General features: G+C 41.2%; 1 protein-coding gene across 4 annotated transcripts in view; it reads left to right on the top strand.

The window, feature by feature from the left end:
* ARHGAP15 (Rho GTPase activating protein 15) overlaps positions 1 to 27,807 on the top strand; it is a 391,371-nt gene that overhangs the window by 256,563 nt on the left and 107,001 nt on the right. For all 4 annotated transcript variants that reach the window (XM_068158707.1, XM_068158705.1, XM_068158706.1 and 1 more), the window contains one exon: positions 5,779 to 5,856. In XM_068158707.1, the coding sequence (XP_068014808.1) occupies positions 5,779 to 5,856 (78 nt within the window). The remainder of the gene's footprint in view (positions 1 to 5,778; positions 5,857 to 27,807) is intronic.

Raw genomic sequence — 27,807 nt, 5'->3', positions numbered from 1 at the left:
GCTAGACAAGGCCCTGATTTCCATGCAACCATGCTGATCGGGATTAATTATATTTTGCTATGAATTATTTGTTCACAGAGTCCTGAATTAATTATTTAAGTAGATTGTCTGGGACTGAGGTCAGTCTAGCCAGTCTCCAAGTGGATTCCTCTTACTGCTTTTACAGTACCAAAATAACTCCTCTGCTACTGTCTCCAGCCTTAGTCATTTCCAAATATTTCTCTTTGTTTTATTTACAAATGACAGACACTTGCATAGCATGAGCACTGATAAGTAAAAACTGGGTGTGTTTTTACAACAGTCATTATCTCTGTGTCCTTCAGATTGACTTCCAATGTCAACCTGTTGTTTGATCTCCTAGGTTTGTTTACCCTGGTCTGTCTAGTATACAGACTCCTACTTCTGTAGGACGCCTACTTCTGGACTAGGGGTGGGACCTGCTTCTATATCAGACGTTAGTCTGCTGATGTTTTCAGCCTCACAAACAGGGTTCTTTTATGGGACAAGTACAAGAATTGGAAGGACAAGAGGAGATCTTTCCAACAGGGCAGAGCAGATCCTGGTGTCAGCCTCCAGCTCCACTCCAGGAGCTTTAGGGCACATCTATCTCCACCCAACACCAAACCAAAAAGTCAGGGTACATGTGTCAGCAACATTAAAACCCATTCCAAGCACAGTCAGCAGTAGCTGGTGCTCACTCCTGCCCAAGCTAGTCAAGTCTTGCTGATCTAAATATCTTTAGCTCAGACAGCTTCTGTACCACTCTTCATTTTAGATCCATATGACTCCTGTTTGCTGTTAAACCTCTATGTTGTTGTGGTTTGGTTTTTTTTTCCTTTCTGTGGTGTAAGTCAGATTAGTTCTCCTCATTTTCATCTCTGCTCTCCATGACATCAGACAAACCCAGTTATTTTCACTCCCACGTTGACCTGAAACTCCAGGTACTGCTTGTAATCCCATCCAGATACAGCACTTGTAATGCCAAATTTTAATGTGTCAGGTTTATTCTTAGCTACTCCTCATGATTTTCCTTCTACTGGCACACAAATGTTGATCCTTTGGTGACACTCTACTTTCTTTCCCCCCTGTGGGTTCTTTTTCTCATCCAACACGTTATCCTGCCGTTGCTGTATTTGCTGCATTCACCCCTGTCTGCTTCTTTAAATGACTTCATGCCTGCCTCTTGTGCCCTTGCTAAACCTTTAAAAACAAAACAAAAAAAATGTTTATATATCAGATATTTATGGTAGGATGCATATGAAAACAGGAGGAAAGAATTATAGTTTTAGGGAGAACATACCCTGATAATGACCTCTTAAATATTTGTAAAGATAGCCCTGGGCATCTGAGCCCACAAAATAGTTTATAATACAACAGCTTGATTACATAATGATACTTTAGTTTTAAAACGTATGATCTTTCTGTTTATGGGAAGGCATAATAGGCTCCTTTGAAATACAATCGTTTTGCCCTGAACATAACTGATTTTAAATGAAAGGACTAACTAAAGAATGCCTTTCTTCCAAGTTCCTGCTTCACTTTGTTGTTGAATCCAGCACCATGGTTTCTTTTACAAAACTCCTACCAGGCCTGGGGACCGCACCTATTTCAGGCTACATTTAATTGTGGGAGTTCCACGGGTTTCTAGGCAGGATGTTACCTAGCACCGTTTAAAATGGTGTGTTTCAAATTCTGAAGCTTGCTCAAAAGCAGAGCGAGAGATTTCTGTACACCACCTCCTCTAAACCCCCACACAGAGAATTTCCTTTTATATTTGGTTGGAAGACATTGTCAAACATAGATTAAGTTCAAGCAGAATGCAGCCTGATTTGGGAGAGGGATCTGGTTCTATGCAAAGAAAAGAAAAAGGAATGAATGAGACTGTTTCATTCAAGGCAGGTCATAAAGCACAAGCAGTAGCTCAACCAACATCCAGCACTACTAGTTTAAAACGTGTGCTTGGAGAAATATATATCACTTTATCTCTATTTTATTGTATTTTTTTCCTATTCCTTTTAAAAGTTTCTATGTAATACCTGGTTCTAGCTCAAACTGCTACTGGAGTTGAGACTGACCTGAACTCATGGTTATTTTCATTTTGGCTAGAAGCAGGGGTGCAAGAAATGTTGTTGTATCGATGTTCTTCTAATGACTTCTGTGCAGATATGCGAAGGGAACATAACATTCATTACTGTTCATGAATCTCAACCAAGCCTGAGCTCAGTGGCCTTTTACTTTGCCTATCAGGAGTGTAATTTAATGAAAATAAGTAACATTTGCCTGTAGTCTGACAGCTAAGCTGCTGTATTCTTGAGTCAACCCTTTTCCTACATTTCTTATTCCTCAAAATTTAGGATGGAAGTACTGAAGTTATTATTGTGCTTTTGGCTATCACTTCTAATTGTGAGTCCATCCTGTTCTCAGCTTCCCCAACAAAACAAACAGAAAGAGATTGGGAGATTGGGACATAAAGCAAAATAAAATACTACCCCTCCCCGAGGGCAAAATCCACTGATTCTTCCCTGGTAAACCCCACTCTAAAGCACAAGGAGGCCACTCTACAGTGAGCAACAGTTGAACTTTATTACAATGATTTTATTTTTTTTCTGAAGCATTCTTTACCACTGCACTTAAACATCAGCACCAGATACAAACCTCCACAAGGCTTTTGCTTCATCTTGTTCCTTAAGTATTTATAGCCTGCCATGAAGGAACACTGACAGCAGTGCAGTGATGTTTTTATTCTTGACAGAGGTGCCCTAAGAAGTGAAGTAGCTTTGAAAATAGTTCATGCAAGCAGGATATTAGAACCATAGAAACAAATTTCTTCTCCCCTTTCTCTTTCTTTCTCTTTGGCCCTTAATTGGATTTCTAAAATAAGTTGCGAACAACCCAGCTAAGATAATGTGGTCACAAAAAGGATGTCCAAATCCACCAGTTTGGATGGGTTTGGTTTGGCTTAACTTTCAAAGTTCTTGGAGCAGAAAGTTGATGGCACGTGAACACTATAATTGGCTTTGATCTCCTTGGATTTATTCTTTTTCGTTTTTCTTGGGGTTTTTTTCCCCCTCTTTGCCTTATTGTATCGGGTCCAAATGAAATGTTAATCACATCTCACTCCTGGACTGAAGTAAATGTATCACAATAATGATGCACTGCAGATAATTTTGCAAGAGGTTATTTCCACCAATTCACAACACAGTGTGTCCTTTTAACTTGCTCTGGATAATTTTTGCAGGTTATTAATGTGGTACATTACTATTTCACCCATGCTAGTGCTTTATACTCCCATATAGCCCAAAAGGTTAAGAACTGAATTGAGCTAGATCCAAAGAAAAGTTAACATTCTGTCTGTTTGCTTATTTGTTTGTTTTATCTTTCCTCTCTACTTTCTGGTTTAGACTTCAATTTATAGGATACCATTTGTAATCTCTTACCCCAAAATCCCCCATCCCTATGCTGGGAATTACTCTTGCTCTCTCACTCTCCCTTCACTAATCAGAATGAGATTCTTCAGTTTAGGATAGAATTGCATTACTTAAACATTTTAGTAATTTTCATTTGCTCATGTGTTATATATCCAGTAGATGGAAGACTTCCAAGTGTTCTTGATTACCAAATCCTTTTTGATTTCTCTTAAGTAAACTTTTTCTTCATCCCCTCTGGAACCAAAGGGGATCTTCCTGAAATGAATCATCCCTCTCAGTATTATGTTGCAGGACACCCACAGGTGCAGGGTAGAAAATTGTCTAATGAAAGACATAGATAAGCAGTGAAAAGTGTGGAATTATTGTGAAATTTTAAGAGGGGTTACTCTTCCTGGCAGGAGAAATATAAAATATGAACTGCATTTTGCAAAGAGAGATAACAAACAAACAAGAGACTCTTTTTAGTTTCAGTCTGCAATAAAAGGGAAAGTAAATCTTCCATAATATTTAAAGATCATTGAGGACCAACTCCTATGAGGAGAGGCTGGGGGAGCTGGGGCTGCTTAGCCTGGAGAGGAGGAGGCTCAGGTGAGACCTTATTGCTGTCTACAACTACCTGAAGAGAGGTTGTAGCCAGGTGGAGGTTGGTGTCTTCTCCCAGGCAACCAGGACCAGAATGAGAGGACACAGTCTGAAGCTGGGCCAGGGGAGGTTTAGGCTGGATGTTAGGAAGAAATTTTTCACAGAAAGAGAGATTGGTCACTGGAATGTGCTGCCCAGGGATGTGGTGGAGTTGCCGTCACAGGAACTGTTTAAAAGGAGACTGGATGAGGCACTTAGTGCCATGGTTTAGTTGATGAGATGGTGTTGGGTGATAGGTTGGACTCAATGATCTCAAAGGTCTTTTCCAACCTGTTCTGTTCTGTTCTATTCTGTTCTGTTCTATTCTATTCTATTCTATTCTATTCTATTCTATTCTATTCTATTCTATTCTATTCTATTCTATTCTATTCTATTCTAGCTGTTGACTCCGCTGACTATGACACCTATAATATCTTTGAAGTAAGGACTTAAGCCTCAATTCCTCCTTATTTAACTGTTATTACAACTGAATTTCTGGGCTATTGGACTTGTTTCCTTTCTTTCCTATAGTTTCAGTTTTTCCTTTTAATCCACCTTAAACTGAGGGGGAAAAAAAGAATTAAAAAACAACAACCTAGATACATTATCAGGAAATATTTCCTGAAATTTTTTGGGCTTGAGAAATGAACATTTTCTAAGAGAAAGGCTTTTGCTGAAATTGCTTGCCAAAAGCTAATTAAAACTTGTGTTCCAAGTGATGGATAGCCTTAAAAAAAAAAAAATAAAAAAGACCTGGTTTGTGTAGATTCTCTTAGCTCCTTGTGTACTTGCACGTTTTAAATGTGAAATGGCAACGTACAGTTAGAGTGTTCTCAAGTTTTAAGCATGCAGATTCGGTCGTTGTTGCACAATAGCTAATTCTCCCGGGAAAGGAGAGCAGTTCCCATGTGCTTTGAAATGCTACAGCTATGCAACCCGGGCTGGAAGTGCTATTTTAAACAGCCATATCAGCAGAGCTTGCTGTAGGAGATAATATGTCACAAAAGGGAGTATGACATCTAGTTTCACCTAGAAGATAAACCTTGAGTAGATACGCAGGGAGAAACAAGACTGTCAGGTTGTCCTTGAAAAGAATGGCCTATATTAATGAAGAAATGCACTCCAGGGCATATGCTATTTGGGATAGTTAATTTCATCCTCAAACTTGTCTGATCTGCTATGAGCAATATAGTAGAGAAGCGGTGGCTGTGCTTAAGTCTCGGTGCGTGTCATGACTTCAGACTGGGCATCTCACCACTTTATTTTCAGAAAGGTCACAGCCTCAGAAATTCACATCTGAAAAACCCAGGCCCCAGACCGAGAAGTTTCCCCGGCACTATTAATATGAACACCCCACTTGGAGGCAGGGCTAGCTGAGCATCGTGCATATTCCCAAGCAGCCCTTCTCTCTACCAGCACGAGAGCTGATTCACCCTTCCTTTCCCTTCACACTCAAAATACTCTCGCAGAACTGTATTCTGCTGACAGAATTACAAGATAATTATAGTTAGGTGTTTTGTATTCACTTAAGTTAATCTCCCACTTTAACTTTTTTTCATTGGGGCTTTAATCAGGCAGGAGGCACTTCAGGCCTTGTCAGGTGGATTATTTTTCAGCCGCTCACTCCACTGCTGCTCTTCTTACTTGTTAGGGTGCTTCTGGCTTCCTGACAGACGTACAAAGAAAAATACTTGTATGATCTGAAATGAAATATGTGTTTCTCTTTCAGGTCTGGATGTTGATGGAATATACAGAGTTAGCGGCAATCTGGCAACAATACAGAAGTTACGATTTGTTGTCAATCAGGGTAAGTGATTCCTCCACCCTGGTAATGTTTTGTTTAGTACTTAACTGTCTCAGATGACAGTATTTCAGAATCTGCTGTACATTAGTGGCAGAGAATGATGAGCCATGCTTTGGAAAAGAGAGGGAAGGGAAGGTAGAAAGATATTGCGCAGAGGGAAATGTCAGCTAGGAGAGAGGAAAAACAGCAGAGTAAGCAAAGGAAAATAGTACTTAAACAGCAGATAGGAAACAAACAAAACAACAACAACAAAAAAAGGAGGAAATGGATGCATGAAGTCAGGTGGTAAAAAAAAACAGAGTATATGTAGAAAGCAAAGAATTGAAGTGAGGGGGAAAAATAAAAGGTTAGAAGAAAAAGCAGCAGACTGTTTGGATATTGAAAGTCAAACAAAACCGAAAGTAGAACAGGGATCCAAAGGAGAGCAGTGAAAAGGAAAAAGGTGCTGAGAAGAACAGAAAAGGAAATACTGTGAGTATTGGCTCTGTCAAAGTCAGTGGAAGATTTGCCACTGATTTTGAGAAGGCAAATATTTGACCTCAAGAGATGAGAAGAGGATAGATGAATATTTTGGGCACATGAGAACCAGAATTAAAAGCAGCCTGTATTTATTTACTGAACATATTTCCACATATTGCACACACAACAAATATATTTCCACATATTCCACATAAAACAAACGTATTTCCACATATAACAAATACATTTCCACAGCACAAGAGAACTTCCTTCACAGGTGAATCTCACATTGATCAGTAGATAATGTTACAGGTCTGCAAGCTGATCAGGGTAAATGATAAATACATTGAGCTCTCCAAACAGTTTGCTACTTATGGTTTACACACTTGATGCTAAATATTCCCACACTGAGTAGCTTAGCAAATAATCATGAACGATAGTGAACTTCCTGATAACAAGAAAATAGAATTAAGCTTCTCAGAAATGAGGCAAAAGACCAAATTCTGCATTGCATTAAAGACATTTCAATGAATGAAGTATAAATCTGAAGCTGCTGCAATATTTGCTCCCACTTTTTATTAAGTCCTTTAAAGTTACCTGCAGATTATTGTCATAACTGCCAAATATTGTGCATGGTGTCTGGTTTCTATGAGATGATAGCTGCTGGACAGCAAGTCCATAGAATCATGGAATGCTTTGGTTTGGAAGGAACCTTTACAGCTCATCTTGTCCAATCCCTCTGCAGTCAGCAGGGACATCTGCAACTAGATCAGCTTGCTCAGAGCCCCCTCCAACAAGACCTTGAATGCTCCCAGGGATGGGGCTTCTACCACCTCCTCTGGACAACCTGGGGCAGTGTTTCACCACCCTCAGCATTAAAAAAAAAAAAAAAAAGCCTTCTGTCTAGACTTCATTTCCCCTCTTTCAGTTGAAATCCATCACCCCTCATCCTCTTGCAACAGGCCCTGCTAAAAATCCTGTCCCCATCTTTCTTATAGCTCCCCCCTCCAAATTTAATTTTGTACTACACATTAACCAAGAATTCAACTCAGAAACTCTTATGAATTTGAGAGATATGAGAGAGAGAAAAACATTCCCACCTTCAAGTCTTTCTTTACCTTTCTCGGGAAGTTTCAGGGGAGCAGTAGATGTTTGCCACCTCCTCAGCTGCTTGGGATCAATCCTGCCTTCAGCTGAAACTAGAGGGTGAACTCTGGTTTCTGAGTGATCAGTATCTATGCCAGTAAATTCAGCAAGGCTGAATAACTCTTCATCATCATGGTTTTGACTCATTACTTGTGTTCCCTCAGATTTATAGTTGTTGGGTATTTGTATGTCAATAATGTAGCCTGCCTTGGCTTTCAAATGACTATACACTGTATTTTGTTTGGAGATAGAGAGGCAAAGCCAGGATTTTTCTATCCTTCTCCACTGCCTGGGCTCTTTGCTCAGGAAAAAAACAAAAGTACCATAAAAATAATGGTCCTGTCTATCATGTCTGGTGGCATCCAAAGGTTAACGTACTTGAGGTTAATGTTACTGCTCAAGTTTTCACCTAAAACAGATGGGCTGATACTGTAAAGCTAGACAGAAGTCTAAGCTGGCTTTTTGCAGCACAGAGGTGCCAGGCATATTTTTTTCTTCTTCTGGTTTATACTACTGTGAAAAATGAATGGATAAAGGTGAAGCTAATGGTACATTAAAGGCACTCTGACACTGGCTACTTGGGGCCTGCTGACTGAGCAATGGAAATGCAAAGAAAACTCCTGCCCCTGGAGAGCTAAGTTATCATCTTATCAGCTGGGATAATTACTACTTCTCGTGTTAGTCTTCAGTGCTACAACTAAGGCACTCACACATTTTCTATCACAATGAATTAGATTTTCATTGGGAAGTGTTATTATCTGTCCAAGTCCTCCTGTACACATCCTTCTTTGAAATCCCAGAAACACAAATATTTTGCCAGGCCTCTATTTAGCCTTTCCTCGAGTAAATTCATGCAGAAATGTCTAAGTTCATCCCCTCTCAGCATTAATGCCACCACTCTGCAGCCCGCAGCAGTGACACCGTGGAAGATTCTAACAGAAGAGGCTAGCATTTCAGCCCCCAAAGGATAATCCAGTAATTTCAAGTCACAACATTCAGGAAGTAACACAGGCACCCAAAAATGGCTTTAAGACAGCTGGCTACTCTTCCATCTATTTAGACAACACCCCTTCTCTGTGCTAGGTAGGAACCTGCAAGCAGGAAACAGCTCATTGAGTCATGGTGTACCTGTCACAAATGAGTTGAGGGGAGCAGGATTTATTTAATGTGTGCTTGGGATGGCAACATCAGTATTCACCCTGTGTCCACAAGAACTTGGTGTTTCCTGTCAATTACACACTGAGGACGTCATTGTAGTGAGGTGGGGGTTGGTCTCTCTTCCCTAGTGTCAAGTGATAGAATAAGAGGAAATTGCCCCAAATTGCACGAAGGGAGGTTTGGTTTGGATGTTAGCAACAATTTATTTCCTATAAGAGTGGTCAGGTACTGGAACAGGCTGCCCAGGGAGGTGGTGGAGTCACCACTCCTGGAAGTGTTCAAAAAACATGTAAAGATAGCACTTAAAATTACAGAACCATAAAATGGTCCAGATCGGAAGGGACCTCCAAAGGCAATCTAGCCCAACCCCCTCTGCAGTCAGCAGGGACATCCTCAACTGGATCAGGTTGCCCAGAGCCCTTTCCAGTCTCACTTTGAATATCTCCAGGGATGGAGCCCCAACCACCTCTCTGGGCAACCTGTTCCAGTGTTCCTCTACCCTCATGGTGCAGAACTTGTTCCTGACATCCAGTCTAAAGGCACTCTTCTCTAGTTTGAAGCCGTTGTCTTCAGGACCTTTCTTTAAGGGACATGGTGGTAGGTTGACAGTTGGAGTCAATGATCTTAGAGGTGTTTTCTAACCAAAGCAATTCCATGATTCTGTGGCAGCAGAACTTTCAGACTGTTTCATAAAGTCACAGAAGTTACTTGGAATATCAATATATCCTCCCAACCTGCTTATTTACCAGTCCTCTAAAGCTCTGCAGTGGGGTGATGTCTAATAATGCTCTCTCCGTGCATCACTTGCAGTCAGTAATTACTGTGACCTCCTCAGTTCTATCCCTGTCCCTTCCTTTTTCTGTAGTTAACAGTGGGAAAGCAAGATTTATATAAATGTTTTTCTCATAGAGAGGTGGGGAGGGTTTCATTATTTATTTATTAATTTTAGTTAAATTTAATTTAATTATAAATGCAAACAAATGTTCTGCAAGAGCCTGTTTCCACTGCAGAGATTGACTGTGCAAGCAGTTCTTAAACAGGCCAACTACTTAATGGGCTCTTTCTTCCTGCTTGCTCTGTCATTGTGTTACACCTACATTTCTAGGCTATAAATAATAAGTATCACATTGGAAATGAAAGATCAGAGAAGACACTCCAGGCTGGCTGCCATATCAAAGTATTTTTTTTTAAATTAGAATAATCACTAATTGGAATATAGCAAAGCTTTATTTGGCTCCTTTTCCTATACTGTTAATGTCATCTGCAGCATCCAAACTGAAATAAGAGAGAGCTGGTGAAAAACGAAAGGACAGCAAAGTAACACTTGACAGCTTTATCATTAGAGATGGAATAAGAACACTAAAAACTTGAACAGACCCTTGAAATCCTGGATTTTTGTGAGTGTACAATAACCCTCCTGATGTTCTGTATCTTTTAAAACTCTCAAAGTACATTTTGTGTCTCCTCCTCATTTCTGGAGGTAGGAAGCTCCTGAAGAGGGCTTTGACCTTGCCGAGACGAGCATCAGCAGAACAAACTACCTTATTTACTTTATCCGTTGCACAGAGTTTTCTTTTCCTATAAAAGTCTATTGATATCACACCTTTTTTGCTTCTGTGCAACAGGATTATCTTTTATCTGTGATTTATTTTTCCATTAAGAGCGGGAGAGATCAGTTGATCATAAGAGGACCAGGCTATAACATCTCTCAGCACTTTCGAAACTCTAAGTCATCATTTTTCACACCACTGAATCAAGGCAGCAGAAGCTGTTTGGACCAAACTGACATCAGGAAATTCATACTTTTCTTAGTCTACAACCACTGAAAGACTTCTGGGTTTAGAAGCTAAACTACCAGTCAATATTCCTGGCTGAGAATGTGGGGCAAAAGGTGTCCATAATAGCTGGGGACATTAAGAGAGAGAGATGTGGATTTGTCCTTGTTGGCATTAGTAGTTCAGTCTAATAGCTGAAATCTTAAAAATAAAGTAACAACATGTAATAATAAGACATGACAATAATAGTGATGATGATGATAATAATAATAAAATAATGTACTTGGCAAATTTTTAGGGATTTAATGAAAAATCTGGAGGTCTTCTGCTGCTTTTAAACAATGTCATAGAATCGTAGAATGGTTTATATCGGAAGGGACCTCCAAAGGTCATCTTGTCCAACACCCCTGCAGTGAACAGAGACATCCTCGACTGAATCAGTTTGCTCAGAGCCTTGTCAAGCCTCACCTAAACCTGTTAGACATATTCATTAGGATATTCTTTTAATTCACACCTGTAGGGAATGAGTCAATGAGTCTGTTAAGGGATGTGAAAGCTATTGAGAAGATTAGCCCCAGGGTGGAGCAGTGACAAGCCCAGGGCACGTGGGTGGAGGTGAGTGAGCTCCAGGTGAGGCTGCTTAGCATCACTGAGTCACTACTATAAGAAAGTGGAGACAGGTGGGAGATGCTTTTCAAAAGCAAGCTTCTGAGCTGCCAAATAAAGGCCAGAAGTGAGGGAAAAAGTGGATGAGAAAGAGAAACTGAAAAAAGGGAGACTCTTCATCTGTAAGTGTTGATTTCTGAGCGTGAACTTGTGCTGCACTCTCTGCTGTGGTTGAAGCCATCGTGTTGACACACACCGTGATGTGATGGGGTAAGCACCTTCTTTGTTCTAAGTTCTATAGGATCCCACTTCTGCTAGCACAATGCTTGTCCTAGCAGTTCTCTGTTGCCTTCCATGCTTTCAGATCAGGGATACCTGGGTGAGGAGATAGGACTTTGCCTCTTTATGCCTCTTGTGCTAATCTGTTGGGTAGTGGGAAAGCCTTTGATCTCTGTGACCATCAAACAAGCAATTTTCATGAGTATTAAATTAACTGGGGGAAAAGAAAAACAAAAAATGAGCTATAAAGGGCTCATAACAGCCTGCTGAAATGCTAGGTTTCTATCCTAATGCATCTATGTTCAAGGAAACTAACCACAGAAATCCAAATTTCAATACTTCTTGCTTCACTCAGTGAGGGTTGCTTCATGCATAATACAGGAGAATTCCTAATTGTCTTTACATCCAGTGCTTTGTTTGCAAAATGCTTGGTGCTGGCTGTACAGGTGACCTTTGCATCCTGTTATTTCCTTTGGAATACCTTGTTCATTAATGGTGAAACACTAACTACCATCTAAAAGTCAGTTACTGTGTTTTTAAAGTTTGGTTACTATACTTATGCAGCAAAAGAGGGAGGGGGGGGAAAATGAATTTAGGGAGGCTAAATGTCATGTCATTGTGCTCCTCCTGCAACATGGAAAAGGAGCTGTTCAGTCTGGAGAAGAGAAGGCTCCCAGGTGACCTAATTGTGGCCTTCCAGTGTCTGAAGGGGGCCTACAAGAAGGCTGGGGAGAGACTTCTCAGGATATCAGGTAGTGATAGGACTAGGGGGAATGGAATGAAGCTGGAGGTGGGGAGATTCAGGCTGGATGTGAGGAGGAAGTTCTTCACCATAAGAGTGGTGAAGCCCTGGAATGGGTTGTCCAGGGAGGTGGTTGAGGCCCCTTCCCTGGAGGTGTTTAAGCCCAGGCTGGATGAGGCTCTGGCCAGCCTGATCTAGTGTAGGGTGTCCCTGCCCATGGCAGGGGGAGTGGAACTAGATGATCCTTGTGGTCCCTTCCACCCCTGACTGATACTATGACAGCCAAATATGCTCAGATTTTTTGGCTATACTAGGGAGAGAAAAAAGGTGAATTTTATCTTGCCTTGACGCTCCCTTTAGTCAACAACCAACGTTTCAACCAAAGAATTAAAATTGCTCCTTTAATGCTGCATACAGCCAAATATAACTCAGGCAGAGGGAAAAAACCAAAAAATGAAAAGGAAAAGTTAAAGCACCAATCCGTGGAACTGATTGCGGATATTTATTAGCTAAATAATTTAATAATAAAGAAAATGCCGACTTGATTAATTGTTACAGAGTAAAAATTACAATAAAACTGTCTTGATCAGTGCTCTGCAGAAGCACCATTACTGTCTGTGCAGTTGTTTAACAAGGATTTAATTGGAAAGATAAGTGAATGCACATTTAAAAGTATTGTTAATTTGCTTTATAATCACCCCATCCTTCACAGTATTGACAGCACCAGACACAAGCCCCTTTCTCTTTTACAAGTATTATTTTCCATATGTGCACAATAAATTCTGAGGCAGTAATTGGAAATTTTATGGATTTCAACATACCTAGTGTTTTGAGTTTATAGGTGCCAGATCCCTTCTCGAAAGGTAACTCATAGGTGGCATTTTAACTGCAGTTGTTGCCTTTTAATTATCCATGGGTTGTGTGGGAGGCTGTGGCGTGGTCGCTTGTTGGGTTCCTGCGTTTTGGTTTGTTTGGGTTTCGTTTTTGTTTGTTGTTGTGTTGGGCTTTTTCTTTTCTCCTCCTTTGCTAAGGAATATCTAATTCCTGTTTACTTTTCCTTTCCACTTCAAATACCAACAAAATCCTCACTGCAGCATCACTTTTGATTTAATAAACAACAGCCATCAAAAGCAGTACTCTTCAATATGTTTGTATTCCATCTGTACTTTATATTTATTGTTCTAAAATGGCTTGGATTAATCTAATTGACAATTAAGAGCCCAGACCATATGAGCAGCTAAGGATGATACCTTTAACCAGCAGGATTCTTCAACCACACTGACATGTTCTTTATCAGTGAACTATGAAAAAATGAGGAACAAATCTTGAGACTTTTTTTATGATTTTTGTTAATATTACTGACAATTATGAGCTTGCTGGGACCATATGTCTGAGCCTTGGCTATCAGGAACCAGAGTGGTTTCTCAGCTGGCTCTGCCTCGGTGAGCAGAGCCTGTGGAGCTGACACAAGACTGAAGCTGCCTTTGAAAGAGAGCCTCCAGGTCAACACAAATGGGCTGGGTAGCTTTGAAGGAAACGTTTAGAAGGTGGGGGGGGGGTGGGGGGGTGGGGGGGGGGGGAAGAGGAAGGAGGGGGAAAAAAGGGAGGAGGGAACTGGGAAGGGGTGGAAAGCAAACAAACAAACAAAAAGAAAAAGATAAATATAATTAGCTCCCTTTTACAGTTTGCTTCTTTAAAATTAGGAAAAAAGAGGTGGGGGGAAAGGCAAAAATCAACAATAGCAAAACTGAACAAAACTCTAAACACCCAAACCAACAAAACTCCCCATTCAAAATACCTGAGTCTTTCCTTTGACCTAATGTATTCATTTCAAAGGTGGTCAGCAGCTCCACTCCTGCTGTTAACAAAGGCCTTGTGGATAGAGAAGAGCAGAGCAGGTCCTCAGCCAGCTGACATCTTCCAGAGAGCAGCTACAAACAGGAAGGTCTAGCAGGACTGTCACAGGCTTTGCTTTAAGGGTCCCAGGAAAAAAGAGGAGAAAATAAGGGATTTGTTCTCTCAGCTAGTTCCCCTTTTTGTTTATGGGTCCTTAATTTCTCGTGCATGTGTGACGGTGAGATTTCCCCTGCATCGTGGCAGCTCGTACGCGTTCAGATGTTTTAGAAGGTCATTGTGTTTTTCAGGCTTAGAAACATGTGAACGTGTCTTGGTAGGGGTTTAACCACAAAGCCACCCTCCAGCTTTGGTGATGTTCTCAGTGTGATCAAGGATGGCCCAGACAACAAAGCCTTCCTCCTTTTGGTTATTCCCGTAAGCAGTCTCACAAAGAAGTCAGTGAGAGTGCTTCAGAGTTCACGTTGGGGATATCAGGCTCAAACTGGGTTACTTTGCTAGCTGAGAACCAAAATGTCTTGAAAGCCTTGAGTCAAAAATAGTTTGGGTTTTTTTCCTTTCTTTTTCACACTTCCCAAGCAAGCACGGAGAAATAAAATGGACTGAAGCAATTTTCAGAAATAATTATAAAACAGCTTGTTTCTGGGTTAAGACCTGCATATGCCAAGCTGTAGCCAAGAATTTCATCTTTTATTTTATTTTTTGGTTTGTTTTTCCTTTTTTTTTTTTCTTCCAAGCTTCAAACACTTGACAACAGAATATTTAATTGAGCCCACAGTAGCCGCTGAATCAGTTAATGTTCCTGCATGAGGAGCGGTGTGGCCAGCAGGGAGGTTACTCTTCCCCTGTACTCAGCACTGGTCAGGCCACACCTTGAGTACTGTGTCCAGTTCTGGGCCCATAAATTCGAGAGGTGTTGAAGTACTGGAACGTGTCCAGAGAAGGGCAACGAGACTGGTGAGGGGCCTGGAACACAAACCCTAGGAGGAGAGGCTGAGGGAGCTGGGGGTGTTTAGTCTGGAGAAGAGGAGGCTCAGGGAAGACCTTATTGCTGTCTACAACTACCTGAAGGGAGGAGGTTGTAGCCAGGTGGGGGTCAGTCTGTTCTGCCAGGCAACCAGGACCAGAATGAGGGGACAGAGTCTCAAGCTGTGCCAGGGGAGGTTCAGGCTGGATGTTAGGAAGAAGTTTTTCACAGAGAGGGAGAGATTTGCCATTGGAATGTGCTGCCCAGGGAGGTGGTGGAGTCGCCATCCCTGGAGATCTTCAAGAAAAGCCTGGATGAGGCACTTAGTGCCATGGTCTAGTTGATTGGATAGGGCTGGGTGATAGGTTGGACTGGATGATCTTGGAGGTCTCTTCCAACCTGGTTGATTCTATGAGTCTAATATGTTCATGCTACTGATGTGGCTTCTTCTCTTTTCCTTCTGTGTCTGAATGTCTGTTAAAAGATACAGAGTATTTTTCTGTCTGTACAAAAGAAGAGGTAGTTTCCATGTTTTGCTTTCCTGTTTCCAGAGTGGAAGAGGAGGAAATATAGTTCCCCAGCCAGTAATTTGTAAGTATAAGTCAGGCAATGAAACCTAATCACAGAATGTTAGCAGCTGGAAGAGACCTTGTGGGCTCATCCAGTCCAACTCCTCTACCAGAGCAAGATCACCTCTAGCAGGTCACACAGGAACAGGTCCAGGCAGGTCTTGAATATCTCCAGAGAGGGAGACTCCACAACAGCCCTGGGCAAACTGTTCCAGTGTTCTCTCACCCTCACAGGGAAAAAATTTTCTTCATGTTTCCATGGAACTTCCTATGCCTCAGCTTCCACCACTGCCCCTTGTGCTGGTGCTGGGCATCACCCAGCAGAGCCTGGCTCCAGCCTCTGGGCACTCACCCTGCACATCTTTATCAACATGAATGAGGTCACCCCTCAGTCTCCTCTTCTCCAAGCTAACGAGCCCCAACTCCCTCAGGCTGTCCTCATAAGGGAGATGTTCCACTCCCCTAATGCAAATACTAATTTCTGTAATCAAATCTTTGGATTATTTTGTAAATAATGTTCATTGTATTAAAAAAAAAAAAGAAAGAAAGATAGTTGATAGAGCCAGAATAGTCTTTTTTTCCAGTAAAACTTATTTTGTTTTCAGTGTGAAAGAAGGAAAAACAAAGCTAATCAGCATGATCAGTCTCAGTTGCCCAGTCTGGAGCTCTAGACACTGTACAATTTCTCTTACCCATGGTATTACAGAGTTTTTCTTTTTGACAGTGTGATGAGCAAGTCAGTAGAATGGGGCAGAAGAGGCAGCAAACTAGGTTAATGTGGTCAGCCACAAACATCCCATGGATTTTATGGCATGTATTGTATGATCCAGCATTTAAGATGCCTTCTGCTTCTTCTCTAACCTCAGCACTATTTGCCTTACAATAGCTTTTTTTGCTTAGTAACACTTCAAGAAGTTGAAGAGCATCTTGATAACCCTTCAAGGAGGGTTATTGTGGTGCTGAGGAGGACTGGAGCTTTGCAGGCTGTAGCAAGAGACTGCTTTTTTGGGCGTGGTGTTGTTTTTTGGGGGGGTGAGGGAGGATGCTCATTGTTGTCATGGGTGACTCTCTGTTTGGGTTTGTTGTTCTGATAGTAATGCTTCAGGAAATACTATTCCACAGAGCTCCCGACTGACAAGGAAAGGAAATCATCTGGCCAGTCATTTGTCACAAGTATTACCAGGAAAAATTCCTCACTGTGATTTTTGGTCTTAGGATGATGAAATAATCTCCTCCAGAAGCTGGAGGTTGCCCAGGTTTGCTTACAGATAAACAGAGAGTGGTGTCAAATGTATTTTGCATGGGATGGCCTTGTGTTGCAAGGAGGTGGATCCCCTGGAGAGCTAAGCCACATAGTTCCTACTTAAAGTTGGTCATGCTCAATGTCTTGCAAGATCCTGGTGTGGCCTAATATTTGGGATGTTTTCCTCCTCTGTGGTCAACATCTGTAATTCTGTGGTTTGTATGTAATGCTGGCTGACAAATAGGAACTTGCAGTAGGGTCTGCAACAAAAATGGTGGATGTGGATGTGCATGACATAACATTATGAAGTTCTCATCATGGAATGAGAAGTTACCACACCACAGAATTAGGCTTTCTCATGGTATTTGTGGTCTCCTGCATATTTAGAACTAGGAAAGCCATAAATGCTGTGGTAGATACAACTGTTGTGAGCAGCAAGTGGTTTTGGTTGAGGGAGTCTTTGGTAATGTTTTTAACTGTTGAACTCTGTTGGTTGTTGTAGTGGGAGGTAAGAGTGTTGGAGGCCCAAATTTTTTTTTCATTAATAAATTACCAGAATCCTGGAAAGGATCTTCCCTTAATATATTCTTTGGACATTCTGAACTTGGATTAGTTACCTAATCATTGATATTTAGTCCCACTTGGATGTGTGCTATAGGAGTGAATCTCTCACAAGGCTGGTGGGTCCAGCAGAGGCTGTACAGGGAAGAGTGAAACTTGGAAGCTGAGTGCTAGAAGCAGTAGATGGCTATATTTAGGTAAATGAATGATTTTTCTTGACTACACCATTGCCTTTTTGCCTTCAAAAAAATCCCATTTTGCATAAAGATATCAAAACTATTTGGGGGAGGGGGGGAAGTTCACAGCGTATTAATTTTCAGTTGTTAAGAATCATGGAATCACAGAATTGTCAGGGTTGGAAGGGACCTCAAGGGTCAGCCAGTTCCAACCCCCTGACATGGGCAGGGACACCTCACACTACAGCAGGTTGCTCACAGCCACATTCAGCCTGGCCTTCAAAACCTCCAGGGATGAGGCTTCCACCACCTCCCTGGGCAACCTGTGCCAGTGTCTCACCACCCTCCTGGGGAAGAACTTTTTCCTAACATCCAAGCTGAATCTACCCATTTCTATTATTTTTCCATCCCCCACAGTCCTATCACTTCCTGACACCCTCAAAAGTCCCTCCCCAGCTTTCTTCTTAGCCCCCTTCAGACACTGGAAGGCCACAATTAGGTCTTCTTGAAACCTTCTCTTCTCCAGAAGAAATCCTGCTATAGAGAAGTGTCCTAAGCAAACACACACTACATGCATAAATACCAAGGAGGAGACACTCCTTTCTCCTTCTGTTCCAAGTGACAATTTGCACTTTACATTTATTATTGTAGGGATGATTAAACATTAATTTAGACACTTAGAGAGGTAGTCACACTGTATTTCAATTTCAAAGTTGTGCATGGTACCAGAGTCTTAAAAGTGAGAACGCAGCATCGCTCTCACTTGAGTTTTCAGCTCTCATCTGAATGTTAACACTGTTCAGTCTGTAACGTGCCGGTTGTCAGGAAAAGTAACAGGGATTGTTCAGATCTCTTGAGATCAAAGGTCCTGTTTCCCAACTCTGCTTCAATAATCTGAGCCTAATCAAAACCCTCCACGTGGACAAACACCTCAGGATGAGTTGTGAGGAGGATGCCTTTGGCATCAACCTGTGAAACCGTGCTTCTAATTTCAGTTTGTTCTCTCATTATTATTTGTACAGCATAACCATGGTAAAGTTTTGAAATGATCAGGCTGTGGAATAATGAATGTAATGGAACAAATACTTCTAGCATATTTTTGCCCTTCTATGCTCTGCAAGCGGTACTCAAGGTGCAGCCACACTTGCTTCTTCGTAATCTTTTTCTGTGTTCCTGTTGCCCATTCTCCTTTTTTGCTCCCTTATTCCTACCTGCCATAATATGGAATACTTGGCTCATCCATGAGTTGCAGCCTGGGTTGATGTCAGGACTCACGTGGACAGAAGATATTTTTGGGGTGACAGTAGCCTGGAGCTAGGTTATGCCACAACCTTGATGCAAATCTCAGCAGACATCAAGTGTCATCAAGCAGACATCATTGAGGAATGGTTTGAAGCTGAGGGAGAGTAGCTTTAGAGTGGACCTTAGGAAGAAGTTCTTCAGTAGGATGGTGGTGAGATTCCAGAATAGTCTGTCTAGGAAGGTTGTGGATGCCTCCTCCTGGGGGCGTTGCAGGCCAGGTTGGATGAGGCCTTGAGCAGCTGAGTGTAGTTGAAAGGTGTCCCTGCAGATGATGGGGAGGTTGGAGGAGATGAGCTCTGAGGTTCCTTCCAACCTAAACCACTAATTGATTCCTCACCTCTCGCAAGCTGAGTTAAAGATTATAATAAGAAGCATCTTTAACCTGAAACCATTTTTAAACTGATGTTAGACCAGAACTGGCTGCAATTGGGTTTGTCACACTTTTATATCCTATAAACTAGAAAGACTGGACTGGGTAGGTTGTTAAAAGGGGGCAAAATTGTCTTGTAAGAGAAAAAGACAGAGTGCTCTTGCTGGCTTTTTCCTTATTGTAGGGTACCAAGGAGAGATCTCTTCTTTTTTTGTGTGTTTTTTTTTTTTTCCTGGTGTAATCAGATAATTAAAAAACAAACAAACAGGGATTTCAAAACACATTTCCATCAACCAACATTATGTGCTTATGATACAGAAGATTGAGAATGACTTAATTAAGTAGATAGCAGCAGTGAAGAGAAGATGGATGTGAGCGGGAGGAGATTGCTTGCTCTTGGTGGAACTTTCTTTAGCTGATGTCAGATGCATTTCAAATTGCTGCAAGAGGAGAATACAGGAGGAAAATGGCAAGAAGATTGTATCACTGTGGTGCTAAAAGCTATTTCTTACTGTAAGAAAAGTTAGCTGCTGGCTCAGTGTTTTGTTCAAGGATGATGTTGACATCAGCTGAGGAGGCAGGATAGCGAGTCCCAAAAGAAGTGGTAGCCAGTGCTCAGAAAAATACTGTTATAGAATCCAAACAATTTTAGGTTCAGCTGACTGATGCTGAGCTTCAGATCTGTATGGGTGGCAGAGGATGGAATTGATCTTGCCAAGTGAAAAAGGCACAGTTGGAAGGGCAAACTAGAGATGTGAGACAACATGAACACATCTGGACTGAAGAGTGGTAACAAAGACACCCAAAACAGCTGAAAGAGCAGCAACAGCAGCAAGGGCTTATGGTGGTATCATCTGTCCTGCTGAATCCGGGGAAAGAAACTTTGCTTTTGTCATGTTTAATGCTGTGCACAAATGAAGATGGGAAAGCAACTTAGAGATACGTAATTTTGAATCAGAGCCACATGATAAAGCATTCAAACATAATGCAAATAATTGCAAACTGATGTATCCAGCAGTTGTTTTGTGGCTTTCTTTTTAAAGGGGGGAAAAAAAAAATAATAAAATTGAATAAATAATTTAGCTTTACACATGGGCAATCCTCGCTAAAAATTGCAAATCAGAACTCTTCTGTTTGAATGTATTTTATTTTCTTAATGGATTCACTAATATGAAAGGCATCTAATTGTATAATGTATTATTAGTCATTTTCTTTGGCATCCTATTAACTTTAAATAATTCTAATATTTAACATTTTATAACATGCACAACAAAGTTCTTCTGTCTCCAGCAGAGGGGAAGAGGAGAGAAAAAAAAAAAAAGGCATTAATAATAAAATTTTCATTGCTCTTTCTACTCTGTGTGTTGTGATACATATTTGAGCAGAAACATTGAAAACTGAAGTGTAAAGGAATGAAAAACCACGGTGAAAATATACATTGTAATGTGCTGTGGTCCTGTAAATGAGAGATCTGGAATAGAATTCATAGAATCAGAAAATGGCTCAGGTTGGAAGGGACCTCAGAGGTCCTCTCCTCCATCCTCCCCACCATGCCCAGGGACACCTCTCAACTACACTCAGCTGCTCAAGGCCTCATCCAACTTGGTCTGCAACACCCCCAGGCAAGAGGCAGCCACAGCCTCCCTAGGCAGCCTATTCCAGGGTCTCACCAGCCTCTAGTCTCCCTCAACTTCCTACCATTTCCCCTTGTCCTGTCTCTAGACACCCTCATGAAAAGTCCCTCTGCAGCCTTCCTGCTGGAAGGCAGCTCAACAGCTCTGTGTCCTCCTTATGCTGGGAAAAGCAGAATTTGAGTAATTCAGCAGAATTAACACTTCTTTTAAACCTGAGTCACATACAAAGTGTGATAGGATGTAACTAAGTGCATCTTCTAAATGTCCTTTTGGCAACAGCTGAACCGGAGTGTATCAAATGGTGATTAATGCCTGCTAATGGAAGTGGTCTCCACCACAAGTTGTGAGCACTGTGGTTGTGGCTGAGTAGAATAACCACCCAGAGAAGCATTGATAATCTCTGGCAAATCCCCAAGTGTTCCTGGGCTAGAAACAAGGTGACAGGGCACATTAGAAGTGTTCTCCTCATGGCGTTCTCATTTCTTTTGTTTTAGTAGGTCAGATCTTGCTCCTGTGTGTTGTTGAAGTATTATGGGAATGAGCAATGTCTAAGCTGCTTAACAAATGCACACTTTCCCCACACCAATCTGTTTTCTTGGGGCAGCCAGGCTAGAGTTATACAGCATCCTCTCGGTTGGGTGCTATTAATGTTAATAAAATGCACTTAGCACTTAACATCTCGAGATCTCAAAAGAGCTTGCAAAGCAGCAGCATTATCTTTACATTATGGGGATGGAAAATGAAGGATAGGGAGAGGAGAAGATTTGCCCAAGTTTCCATGGCAAATCAGTGACAGAGCCAGGAGGAGAGCCAAAATCTGTTGATTTATAGTCTCCTATGTAGTGCACGGTGCCATTTCACCAAACTCCATTTGCCAAGTCCCTACTGTGTACAGAGACTGAAGATAAGGCTGCAGCCACCCTCTGAAATGTGGATTTGGGGCTCAGCATAATGCAAAGCCAAATTAGATCCTCAAATGCAGGTCTCCCCTGTGATGCCTCTCCAAGCTCAGGGCCACCTGTGCAATGGACAGCAGTGCAAAGATCCATGAATAAGCTGCTTGAAATTCCTTTGTGCTGGGGCCACAGAGTAAAGGCACCTAGTCCTCGAGGAGCTGCAAGTGCGTTTTACATGTGAATGAAGTCCTGGATTTCATTCCTGTAGTCCTAGTGCTGCATCACCGTGCATTGTGTTTTGCATGACTAAGCCTCACAGAGCTGTGTGTTTGCACTGAGTCTCTTGTAGCTGCTTTTGCAAATGACTACATCGAGATAATGTATGAGCAGATATGTATGTTGGAGGGCTTGTGCTAACATCTTTGTGAGCTACCAAAATATTACTAGCTATATTTGGCAAGCAGGAGAATGAGGAGCTGAGTAACATGCCTAAGGAAGTTTGTGACGACTCAGGAATACAAACCAAACCTCCTTGTTTCAAATCCTTTGCCCCAGCCTCAGGGTCATCCTTTTCTTTCAGCTCCCTTAGGAGGCACAATACAGACCAAAAGCTACAAAGAAGCAGCTGTCTTCCTACCACAGGAACAAGCAGACAAGCAAGGGATGGTTTGGGCCGGTGTGCTCAGCCCTTTTAGGTGGGCATGTTTCCTTACAGCACTGAAACGGCCTCAGGTTCCCCCTCGAAGTTTTATGTCTCTGTTTACAGTTATTGTATCAATTGTGACGATAATGTTGGTGGTTAGTTCATTGAGTGTTTGTGCCTGTGCCTCTGTTTCAAGAGATTGACCTTGTAGAACAAAGGTATGTGGTAAACAGGGCAACAAAGAATTACTGATGTTAGACCAAGAGGAAAACTTCATGCTTCCCAGCCCTCTGATTGCCTTTCTGGGATCCCTGCAGGACCATGTCCTGCTCTGACTGAGCAGTCTAGTTTTCAGACTGAACATTATCACAGGCACCAAGTTACTTATAAAGGATGCTTCCCCTCTGCTGAGCCTCCACACATCAGTCCTCCTCATGGTACAGTCAACATTTACCCTTAGTATCCTTTCTTCCCACTGGCTAACCAGTTTCGTCTACTTCTGTTCCCACCTCAGCCAAATCTGAGTTTACCAAAGTGCTCCCCACAGTTCATCTAGTCCAGCCCACGGCAAAGGTGCTGCAGTTCAGGCATCTGCTTCATTTCTTCCTACTACTGGGGTAAGCATTTGGGTCTGTGCCAGCAGAAGATAGGGCCATGTAATGCCATGATTTAATATAATGAGTCGATGACTGTTTGTTCTCCAGCAGACCTGGCTGCAGTGGTGGTGAATAGGTGTGTGTGTGTGTGTGTGTGTCTGAACTCAGCTTGGTTAGTCACAGCTCCACCAATGTGTCTATGGGTTGGGTTGGGTTTTTTCCCCACTCTGCATCTAAACAAGCCCTAAAAATCTGAGCTATTCTTTCTTTCTCATCCTGGTGAGTGATATCAGTGAGCTTCGAAAGTCTTCAGGTTTGCAGTGAAGCTCGTGCTGCTGTGTAATTTTGTGTCTGTGCCGTTGAAAGTGAGGAATTTAGGTCAGTCTTTGCATTTAAAAAAAAAAATAAAAAAGCTGATACAAGGTGGACAACTTCATTATCCATCCCCATGCAGTTAGAAGTCCCAGTTGGAAGAGAAAGCAAGATAGCAAGAAACACAAACATGTGTTGGATTATTTCTTGTTAAGCAAATGTAGTACTGTGAAAGATTGACAGCAGGGGAAACTGGAGTCCTCCATTTATCCACACTTCATTTCTAATATCTGGCTTCAACAGCAGATTGTAACCATAGAAAGGCTATAGACTCTGGGTGAAATGGCACTCCCTTTTGGATGCAGTTTTATAAAAGAAAACAATTATTCACAGAATGCATGTCTTTATTCTTTATTGCACATTTCAAAGTCTCCATGAATACTCATTTGCATGTGACAGCTAATGCTGCATCTTGTATTGGCCAGTAAGAGGCATGATTGCACTAAATTGGAAGCAGCAGGCACAGGTTTTCTTTTAAGAATGGGGGTGGGGGTAGCCATCCACTCGTGCTGTTCTCAAGTCTTCAGTCACAACGATTTTTAGAACAGTTGCAAGTCTAGTTACTGGGATAATAAATCCCAAATTAACTGAATATGCAGATTTCACTTCCATTAGGTTATAGTCTTTAAATTGACATACCCTTCACTTTATCTTTTGTTAACAACCCCAACTTTTTAAGCCAGAGAGAAGTGGAGAATTGCAGATAGTGAACTTGTACTTCAGGAGTGAAAAATGAGGACAGCAATGCTTCCTAGACCGATACTATTATTTCTTTTACCTCTTGGTTTTGTTGTGGTGGTTGTTTGGTTTTTTTTGTTCTTTGGTGTGTGTGGGGAGTTTATTCTTCTTTCTTGCTAAACCTAAATAAATACATTTGCTCACCCTGCATAAATTTATTTTCTTTTTTTAATTTTTTTTTTTCTTTTTGCCAATGATCTTGTTATCTGAATGACACACAGGATAGCAGAATCCCAGCAATGCAGGAAGGCTGCTGCCGGCAATGCTTACAATAAAAATCCATGTGCACAGAAGCAACAGAAAACATTTATTTGCTAACACATGCCTATTCCCTTTTGAAATGCATGCAGCCTCAGCTCAGAAGCAAGAGAAGATATCGAGATAAATACTTCTATGGTTTCTATGTAATCCCTTTGAAAATTATCTGGAATATAATGGGGACAAAAGCAGCTCCTTGAAAACTAACCCGAAACTCACTCTCCTCTTCAGTGTAATCTCCCCGCAGAATAAGGGAGTGCAGGAGCTAGCTGCTGATAAAAGTGAGATGAAGGAAAAAACACCTTGGAAAAGGTTTCCTGGAGAAAGCTCTGTATCCTAACCATTCATTTCCAAAAAGTTAAAACTGAAAGTTGCCTCTTTCTGTTTGTTTGTTTGTTTTTCTTCCTCCTATTTCCCGACAGCTCCAAGGCTGTCATGCTCTTCGCGAGAAAGCCCTTAAAATGCCCACACGAATTGCAGCTAAACCAGCAGAAAGTTCTTTGTGCATGCAGTTTAACAACGAGATTACCTGCAGGACTGTTTTCCACCTCTCTTTTTTTTCCCCCTCTCTCTTTTTTAATGTTTTTTTTTTTTTTTGCCAGGAAAAAAGTCATGTTAAAAAAAAAAAAACCCAAACCCATTGCATTCCAGTAACAGACAGGACTGACTTTGTAAAGATGGATTTCAAAAGATCTGGAGGCTTCTGTTCCTTATAAAACTATGCCAAGGACTATTTAAGTGGCCAGTAATATAAACATCATGCTACTAGCACCGAACAGTTTATCACATAAATATAATTGTCTTCTTTTCAGAGGAATAATAAAAGCCAAATCCATATGTTACACATTATTTGGAAATTGTTTTCGGCGAGATGTATTAATCCCAGCGAAGAAGCAATTCCTCTGCTCCAGGAGTTAGAGCAGCAGTTTTATTTTACTACATTGTCATTGTTTAATTTGTTTGTTCCCTGGTAGTAGTTTCACAGATTTATATTTTTTTTTTTATTATTTTATTATTAGTATTTATTTATTTTTCTTTTATGAACTGTTACTTTTATGGAAAGTCAAGTTACAAACGAGGGACACTGCTGGCTTTCAGGGGAAAAAAAAGGCAGGTTGGGAAGGTAGATAATGCATTCATTTATTTGCTTACTGGGCTCAACTTGGAAACCCAAAATGAAATCAAATAAAAATCCCTCAATCCTTAGCAGAAGCTAAAATAACTTGTGGTCTGCAGACCCAGGAGGCACATATTTTGATACTGCTCCTCAGCAACACTGCTAGCTCTGCACTTTAGTCAAATTTGGGAGTAGAATTTAAGGCTCGGATAAACAACGGTTGGTAGCAATGGCTGTGCGCAGCTTACAGTTTATCTTTACAGCAATGTGATCTTGCAGCTAAATGTCAGTTTGTGTGTTTGTTTTTATGGCTTTCAGCTGAATACTATGGCAAGAACTTATTTGCTTAAAAAAAAAAAAAAGGAAAGAAAATCATTGTTTTTATTCCATTTTTATTCCACTTTTTTATTCCACTTTTATTCCATTTGTTTTTAATCACTTTTTTCCCTTCCTTTTTTCCTTCCCCCCTTTTTTCCTTTTTTCCTTCCCCCCTTTTTTCCTTTTTTCCTTCGCCCCCTTTTTTCCTTTTTTCCTTCCCCCCCTTTTTTCCTTTTTTCCTTCCCCCCCTTTTTTCCTTTTTTCCTTCCCCCCCTTTTTTCCTTTTTTCCTTCCCCCCCTTTTTTCCTTTTTTCCTTCCCCCCCTTTTTTCCTTTTTTCCTTCCCCCCCTTTTTTCCTTTTTTCCTTCCCCCCCTTTTTTCCTTTTTTCCTTCCCCCCCTTTTTTCCTTTTTTCCTTCCCCCCCTTTTTTCCTTTTTTCCTTCCCCCCCTTTTTTCCTTTTTTCCTTCCCCCCCTTTTTTCCTTTTTTCCTTCCCCCCCTTTTTTCCTTTTTTCCTTCCCCCCCTTTTTTCCTTTTTTCCTTCCCCCCCTTTTTTCCTTTTTTCCTTCCCCCCCTTTTTTCCTTTTTTCCTTCCCCCCCTTTTTTCCTTTTTTCCTTCCCCCCCTTTTTTCCTTTTTTCCTTCCCCCCCTTTTTTCCTTTTTTCCTTCCCCCCCTTTTTTCCTTTTTTCCTTCCCCCCCTTTTTTCCTTTTTTCCTTCCCCCCCTTTTTTCCTTTTTTCCTTCCCCCCCTTTTTTCCTTTTTTCCTTCCCCCCCTTTTTTCCTTTTTTCCTTCCCCCCCTTTTTTCCTTTTTTCTTTCCCCCCTTTTTTTCCTTTTTTCCTTCCCCCCTTTTTTTCCTTTTTTCCTTCCCCCCCTTTTTTTCTTTTTTCCTTCCCCCCTTTTTTCCTTTTTTCCTTCCCCCCTTTTTTCCTTTTTTCCTTCCCCCCTTTTTTCCTTTTTTCCTTCCCCCCTTTTTTCCTTTTTTCCTTCCCCCCTTTTTTCCTTTTTTCCTTCCCCCCTTTTTTCCTTTTTTCCTTCCCCCCTTTTTTCCTTTTTTCCTTCCCCCCTTTTTTCCTTTTTTCCTTCCCCCCTTTTTTCCTTTTTTCCTTCCCCCCTTTTTTCCTTTTTTCCTTCCCCCCTTTTTTCCTTTTTTCCTTCCCCCCTTTTTTCCTTTTTTCCTTCCCCCCTTTTTTCCTTTTTTCCTTCCCCCCTTTTTTCCTTTTTTCCTTCCCCCCTTTTTTCCTTTTTTCCTTCCCCCCTTTTTTCCTTTTTTCCTTCCCCCCTTTTTTCCTTTTTTCCTTCCCCCCTTTTTTCCTTTTTTCCTTCCCCCCTTTTTTCCTTTTTTCCTTCCCCCCTTTTTTCCTTTTTTCCTTCCCCCCTTTTTTCCTTTTTTCCTTCCCCCCTTTTTTCCTTTTTTCCTTCCCCCCTTTTTTCCTTTTTTCCTTCCCCCCTTTTTTCCTTTTTTCCTTCCCCCCTTTTTTCCTTTTTTCCTTCCCCCCTTTTTTCCTTTTTTCCTTCCCCCCTTTTTTCCTTTTTTCCTTCCCCCCTTTTTTTCCTTTTTTCCTTCCCCCCTTTTTTTCCTTTTTTCCTTCCCCCCTTTTTTTCCTTTTTTCCTTCCCCCCTTTTTTCCTTTTTTCCTTCCCCCCTGGTAACATAAGGCTTAGTTCTTCTGTTCTGGAATTTAAAATTGCTAACTGTCGTGTGTGAGCCTGGATTCTAGAGTACTCCTAGTGTGACTTAATGGCAAGATGAGACTTTAAATAACTTTGAGGCCAAAAGCAGATCTCAAAAACTTGGTTGTTCAAATGCAAGGTGGCAAAAGGGCTTAAGGTGCTTAAATATTTTAGGCCACATTCACATCTGTAATCCAGGCTGAATTTGGCTTATTTAAGTATGAAGGGAGGAAAAAAAAATATAATTGCCAACATATATTTTCATTTAAAAAAATAAAAAATAATTATAGCAATCCCACCGAAAAAACAAACGTAAGGCACCTAAAAAATAAATGTAAGAGAAAAGTATCTAAGTATGTGAAGTATATAAATTGTAATGCAAATCAGAATCCAAGTACGAGGAAAATCAGGAAATATTCTTAATTTCCCTTTCTGTTTCATGGTTAACTCGTTGTTATCAAATATGCAAAACACAAGAGAGGCTTCCTGAACTCTGCTGCAGG

Source organism: Melanerpes formicivorus, unplaced genomic scaffold, assembly GCF_026170545.1.
Source record: "Melanerpes formicivorus ecotype bairdi unplaced genomic scaffold, bMelFor1.0.p_v2 SCAF_41, whole genome shotgun sequence".
In the NCBI taxonomy this organism is placed as follows: Eukaryota; Metazoa; Chordata; class Aves; order Piciformes; family Picidae; genus Melanerpes; species Melanerpes formicivorus.
The sequence above is the reverse complement of the archived record's forward strand: the minus strand, read 5'-3'. Positions and strand labels throughout refer to the sequence as shown.